General features: G+C 36.9%; 1 protein-coding gene and 1 long non-coding RNA gene across 2 annotated transcripts; one reads left to right on the forward strand and one right to left on the reverse strand.

Annotated features, from left to right (window-relative positions):
• The first annotated feature begins 299 nt into the window (after positions 1 to 299).
• Positions 300 to 2,794, forward strand: LOC147498033 (GPI-anchored protein LLG1-like). The gene is made up of 3 exons (XM_086560229.1): positions 300 to 533; positions 617 to 691; positions 1,936 to 2,794. The coding sequence occupies exons 1-3, from the start codon at positions 473 to 475 to the stop codon at positions 2,247 to 2,249; spliced, it is 450 nt and encodes a 149-aa protein (XP_086416355.1). The 5' UTR covers positions 300 to 472; the 3' UTR covers positions 2,250 to 2,794.
• Positions 2,332 to 6,205, reverse strand: LOC147498034 (uncharacterized). The gene is made up of 2 exons (XR_015195357.1): positions 4,413 to 6,205; positions 2,332 to 4,206 (listed from the first exon to the last, which is right to left on the reverse strand). It is a non-coding gene; the product is annotated as an uncharacterized LOC147498034 (long non-coding RNA).
• Positions 6,206 to 6,434: the final 229 nt, after the last annotated feature.

Raw genomic sequence — 6,434 nt, forward strand, 5'->3', positions numbered from 1 at the left:
GTTCAAGTACGCAATAAAATAACCGTAGCAAAAAAATTCAATTAATATTGTTACACAATATTGTTACACTTGATAAACTAGACAATGATATAGTCTATTTTCCTTAGTTTATCTGTCTAATTATCAAAAAATTAATCAAGTCGTGAAAATAAAAAAAATAAATATAAAAAATAATAATAATAAAATAGTCAAATAAATAATATGCTACTACGCTCACGCCCCACTGCAATGCAGTATACTAGTTTTTTAGTAGGGTACACATTCACTATATTTAGTAGCTAGTTTAAAGGTCACGGGTTGGATAACCCGTTAATAAAATGGTTCGTTCAACCAGCCCGGCACGAACACAACCCCATTGCCCACTCACAACGTATGACAAGATTTGAAAGCTGTCAACTTTAGTCAACACGGAGTTGGGTTTGAAGAACTAGTGTTTATTATGTGAAGGAATAATAATAATCAGAAGAAGAAAATGGCGTTGCTGATTCTTTTCTTCTTCCTTTTAACAGTTTCCTCCACTACTTTCATTTCTGGTAATCATTTCTTATCCTTGATTCTATATATTTTCAAGATTTTATTCTAACTTTTTTTCTTCTTCTTCTCATTATTATTGCAGATGAAATCTTTGGAAAGGAAAAAGAATCTCATGGATCTATTACTACGCATCGTTCTCTTCTTCAAACCAAAGATAGTAAGTTTGTTTCAGTGTCTTGGTTGTATAATTGGAAATAATTGATGGGCCATTTGTTTTACTAGACCTTAACAACATTGGACACCCGTCCAGTCTAGAGATTATAATTATATGAAGGCTATCATTTTGTAGTTATGAGACATTTCCTGAGACCCTATCTTGAAGAGAAGAGAGGGAAAAAAAATTTATGATGTTTACTATATTATTTTCATACATATAGATTTGAGAGAAAATGCTGAAACTAATTAAGCTTGTATCCTCTTTCCTCTCTTCTTCTCCATATTTTCATCTTTTTTTCTTCTCAATAACAAGAACATAATTTAACTTGTTCCATCTATTTTTAGTCTACAAACAGCTGAGTTCTCGACAGTCGGATTCAATTGTTGTAGGAAGTATTGTTTGAGTTTCACTGTTCGGTTTTTGTTTTCTAAGAGCTCAAGTACTCACTAAACTGTTCCGAAGGTTCCACTCTAAAATATGATCCAAACTAAAACCCAGAGAAACTTTCACGTATTTGAGTGTTTGACCCTAGAGAAGTTTCCAGGCTAAGGTGGCTACCATGACGTTGTTGACTTGATGGCCCTAATAATTGATATTCTGGGAGTGGAAATTTTAGGAACAAGTTCAAACTGATGTAAAAATGGGTGCATTTGTTGTCATTTTCTGGTTCAATCAGAGAATAAACCATGGGTCAAAACTAACAACTGATGTGAATTGCAGCTTACAATTTACTGAACTGGAAAAAGGTAGATAACTTATTTTCATGTTTATGTACATCCATGTAGTGATAAGAATATTTGGGACGTATATCTTAAGAATCTGTCTAACTTGTTAAAAGTGTTTTTTTTAATATGTTGTATTTTGGCGAACCTTGCATCCTTTAAGAATTAAAATATGTATGACCCGGATAACTCATCTGCGAATGCAATGTGCCAATGTCTGTTGCCAAAAATTAGCACTGCATAGTTAGTTCCTTTAGAATGGTTTATACTATTTTTCTACTGGTAGACCTTATTGGCACCTAGACCCTCCTTCTATAGTAGGTGGGAACTGATCCCAAGACCGTGGGACTCCTTCCCCCAAAGGCTTGACCAGGCGGGCCGCTAAATGCCTTCAACTTCTATGATATTTTCTATTTAAATCTATTAGTTCTAACTTTTCTCAGAAAAGTCCAGTTTGCGTTGATTTTGACAGGCAACAACTCTTGAAGAACCGTATTGATGATCATCTGTCTCTACCTGTAGGTTGTCCACAGGATTTCGAGTTCCAGAATTACACTATCATCACAAGCCAGTGTAAAGGACCTCAGTACCCTCCTACACTCTGTTGTGATGCTTTCAAGAGGTTTGCGTGCCCCTACGCTGCTTACATCAATGATCTTGCATCCGAGTGTGCCTATGTCATGTTCAGTTACATAAATCTGTATGGAAAGTACCCTCCAGGCCTGTTTGCCAGTGAGTGCCAGGAAGGGAAGGCTGGACTTGATTGCACTGGTTTTTTGGGTGACGCTACTTCTGATCCTCCCACTACTAGTATAGAGAGAGGTGATAATAGATAGTAGATAGTAGATAGTAGATAGTAGATCTCACACCTCTTCTCGTCCCTCATATTTCTTCTCAACATCATCATATCTAATTCACTAAAAAAAATCACGAAATTTCAAAATATCGAATTATTTCAAAAACAAAAAAAAAGAAAAAACGCGAAATTGGGTTCTTCTTCTCCCAAAATTCATAACCCAAAATCAACATAAATAGCTATAATTCATAACCCAAAATTTCGAAACCCACGAATTGACTCACGAATTGATTTTGAGTTTGATTCACATTTTGATTTCGTACCAAGATGCTACAGCTGATGACGAAGGCGAATATGAGGATGAAGGGATCCAGGAGTATGATCAATAGTAGAGTTGTATGGGGTTGTGTTTGGCTGTAAAATGCCGCAACTTCCAGTTTCTTTTAACTAATGCAGTATTAGGATGTTTTTTTTGCTTCATTCCTGTTATTTTTAGTTGCAGATAGTGTGATCAAACCAGTGAAAGTTATTAGTAGCTTTGATTATATCCTACTTGCTTTTTAATTTGAATGGTTTTTTTATTTCTTTGTTGAAGCAACAATGGTTAAACTGGCGTCCAATACTGGATTGTGAACTAAGATTTTGTGAAATGTGATAATTATGCGATGCGAAGACAGAAATGTGGACATGTTTAGCAAAACTTGACTGTATGAAATCTTATTTGTGATTTTGTGAAATGTGAAAATTCTGTTTAGCAAAACTGGACTCTTAAGAATTCTTGTTTAGCCTGAAAAGTTTGGATTTGTCGTGGTTCCAACGTTTTGAAGTCTTAATAATGCCGCCACCATATTGTCGAGGACTTTGAAGTTGTAAACGTTTGTGACTTCAGATTGTGTTAAAAAACCTAGCATTGTGCCTCACTGCCTCCCCTTGAAATGGGAGTCATAAAGGCTACATCTTGTGGTATTGTGAACGTGTTTGGATTCTTTGAACTTCCGGCAAAGCTTGAAATGTTAACAGTTGAAAGCGTTTTGCCACTGTTCCTGAAATGACATTGCAATTACAGAACGGATCTACTGAGTGACCTACTTGGTTTTCTATTTCAAATTGCTCACATCCTGATTTAGGGTTGTTTATCTCCTGGCCAGTGGCGAGGATGCAATGCAAGGGGGCCAAGGAAAGCCATGTTCATGTATGCATTGCAGATTACGCTAAAGAAAGCCTTGTTTCTGCACCTGGACAGTAATGAATTGCCCCTGCTACATCCAAATTGCGTTTGTCTGTTTAATTGGGGATATCTTGAGGGATAGTGTTGGTGACCGAGTGATCGACGAACTTATCCAGATAGGTCATTAATTCATTATCAAATATCACCATCTCAGACGAGAATAAAACGAAGAGTTTAGGAGTGTATCTCACCAAGTCTTCTTTCTAAGCTCCCGAAAGACTTATGAGTTACTTGGCTATAGCTCTATATTTTCCACCGCAATTGATTCTTTGGATTCTTATTGTTGGTTGATTGGTTACTATACTCCCCCTAGCCTTCCTTCTCCCAGTTACTGCGTGCTACTTCATGCTCTCTGTTTTGTCACCACACATTAAACCTTGGAAGCACCATATGGAATACTGGTTTTAGGGAACATAGAATAGTGAGACTCGATCTAACTGAAACGTTGTACTACGAGATGTCCTAACAATTATTAGCTGAAACAGATTGATTTTATATTTTCAATTAACAAAGGTTGTTTGGTTGTTTCTCTAGTCTGAAAAGAGAGGCAACACATAATTGATGGAATCAGATAGAAACTCAGTTACCTAAAGGAGACCTGAAAAGGGACATTATGGGGACAAAGATCAACAGAAAGTTACAAGAAGATCTATTGGCAGGCACAGTACAAGATCAGTTAATATGGCTCTAAAGAATATGAAACTTGTGTTCCTAGGCACCTTTATATGCGGGCAGCACTTTGGAACTGTTCACAAACACTAGATATGTACTGTAAGAATCCAAATGTTGTTTATGCAACTCTGACCAAGAGAACTCACATTTTTTTGTTTTTTTGATTGGCAAACCTGTTTTAAATGAGATCAGTAATTCTTTGATGCTAGCGGGGTTCGAGCCCCAGACCTATGGTATCATCACCCAAAGGTTTTACCGACTCACATCATCTATTCTTTGATTGTCCCATGGCTTACTCAACACAGGTGTAGAGGTTAGTGAAAACTGAAAACACAACTGGGACTGGGTACATATGTGCAACTCTCTACACCTGAATGGCTGTTGTCTTTAGAATCTGCAGAGGCGTTGGTCTGTGCAACAGTCTCAGCCATCTTGGTTGAGAAAAATAGAAGAAAAATGAGCAAGAACAAACACCACAGCAGGTTGCTATGAGTATGACTAAAGATGTTAAGACTAATTTACAAGCTTGGTGGAGATTTCTGACAGCATCAGTCTCAGACTCAGAGTGTTGCTTGACAGACTGGGAGTAGAAGCAAAATCAAGCAGAGGTTGAGTGTAAGCACATGGATAAGGTCAGGAGAGGGAGTAATTATACTAAAAACTGATGGAGCAGTGACATGAAATGGTAGTGAATTTGGAACCATTTCTAGAACTAGCTCAGCTGAAGACCTGCAGTAATCAAGGTTTATGCATGGAGCTCCACACAAAAATCAGTCCTCAGGACATAGTAGAGCCGTACAAGAAGGATTCAGCCATGAACATCAAGAACATAAGAGTCTCTTCAGACTCTTCTAGAGCAGTAAATTTTCTGCTTGACAAAGAGGCAGCTCATTGGAAGTGTTTGAACCTTGTAGCCTCCATCAAACAGCTAAAGAGTGCCTATGAGGTTGGTGAGTTCAGTCAAAGCTATGGAGACTTCCTTTTGACTATGTAATGCCCTTTGCACCTCCTCTAGATAACTGTCTACTATAGTAGAAGAGGATGCAAGTGGGAAAACAGGTTAGGGTCAGCCTAACAACCTAACCCCTAAGACTTCAAAAAAAAAAACAGAAAAAGAAAAGTTTCTATGCAACGGCTCTAAACAATCTGAGTCTTATCGCAGACAATTGTCACAAAGGTTGAGTCAAACTTGATTGTAATGGAAAGCAACTATTATATTGAAGATAGTGAAATAAAGGTAATATGAACACACAACTGGTGGCTCAAACAGCATTTGGAGATGTATTACTTAAAATATTAGAATTTGTAAGCAGCATTCATTCTCCTTAAACAAAAGCTTCATACAAATTCCCTCCCTTTGAGAGAAACAAGCAAAAGAAACTACATTGCTTGTCAAAATACATCACAGAGCAGTACATCACAAACACAAATTTACAACACAAGAACTCCTTCCGTCTTACACCACTGCAGTCCCTCATTTCCCTATTTTAAGTTTCAACTTTTTTGACATCATTGGAGCCTTTCTCCACGACTATTTTGATCTTTTCGTAACCATATTCCATAGGGTGAACAGGATACTCTGCCGGTCTGTTGGCAAAAATAGCCCTCATGAACAGCACAATAAACGTTGTCAGCGCTCCACGAGCAATGCCAACCATTAAAGAAGTGAGGATTCTCGAAAGACAAGTACTTCTCTCCTGTACCAACACAACAGGCTGACTATGCTGGCTGTACTTGGGATTCAAGGGTTCCGAATGCATCCAAGTTGGAACATGCCGTAACCTGAAACTCCACCAAAAAATACTAGTAGTCTGGGTCGAATTTCCATTCGTGGGTTTCGAAATCAAAATGTGAATCAAACTCAAACTCAAAATCAAAATCAATTCGTGAGTCAATTTGTGGGTTTCGAAATTTTGGGTTATGAATTATAGCTATTGTTGTTGATTTTGGGTTATGAATTTTGGGAGAAGAAGAACCCAATTTCGCTTTTTTTTTTTTTTTTTTAAATAGTTTGAAATTTTGAAATTTCGTGATTTTTTAGTGAATTAGATCTGGTGATCTTGGAAGAGATCTGAGAGACCAGGAGGGGTGTGAGATAAGAGTGGCACTATAACATAACCGTATTATAAAAGATGTATTTAATAACACACATTTACAGATTCACTATTATACTAAATGTTATATATATTTAGTATAATTTTACACCTAATAAATATATACTAATAATATTTGGGTTTGCCTTTATTTGGTATAATATAATACTAAATTCTATATATTAAAATCATACTAATCGGTTTCGATTCCGATTCGAATACCTATCGGTTT

This window comes from Coptis chinensis, chromosome 5 (assembly GCF_015680905.1).
Source record: "Coptis chinensis isolate HL-2020 chromosome 5, ASM1568090v1, whole genome shotgun sequence".
NCBI classification, from domain to species: domain Eukaryota; kingdom Viridiplantae; phylum Streptophyta; class Magnoliopsida; order Ranunculales; family Ranunculaceae; genus Coptis; species Coptis chinensis.

Bases quoted from the DNA above. Each gene is read 5' to 3' on its own strand.
- LOC147498033 (XM_086560229.1), top strand. From the start codon at position 473: ATGGCGTTGCTGATTCTTTTCTTCTTCCTTTTAACAGTTTCCTCCACT. The intron at 534-616 runs GTAATCATTTCT...TTATTATTGCAG, and splicing joins CTCCACTACTTTCATTTCTG to ATGAAATCTTTGGAAAGGAA. The intron at 692-1,935 runs GTAAGTTTGTTT...CTCTACCTGTAG, and splicing joins TCTTCTTCAAACCAAAGATA to GTTGTCCACAGGATTTCGAG.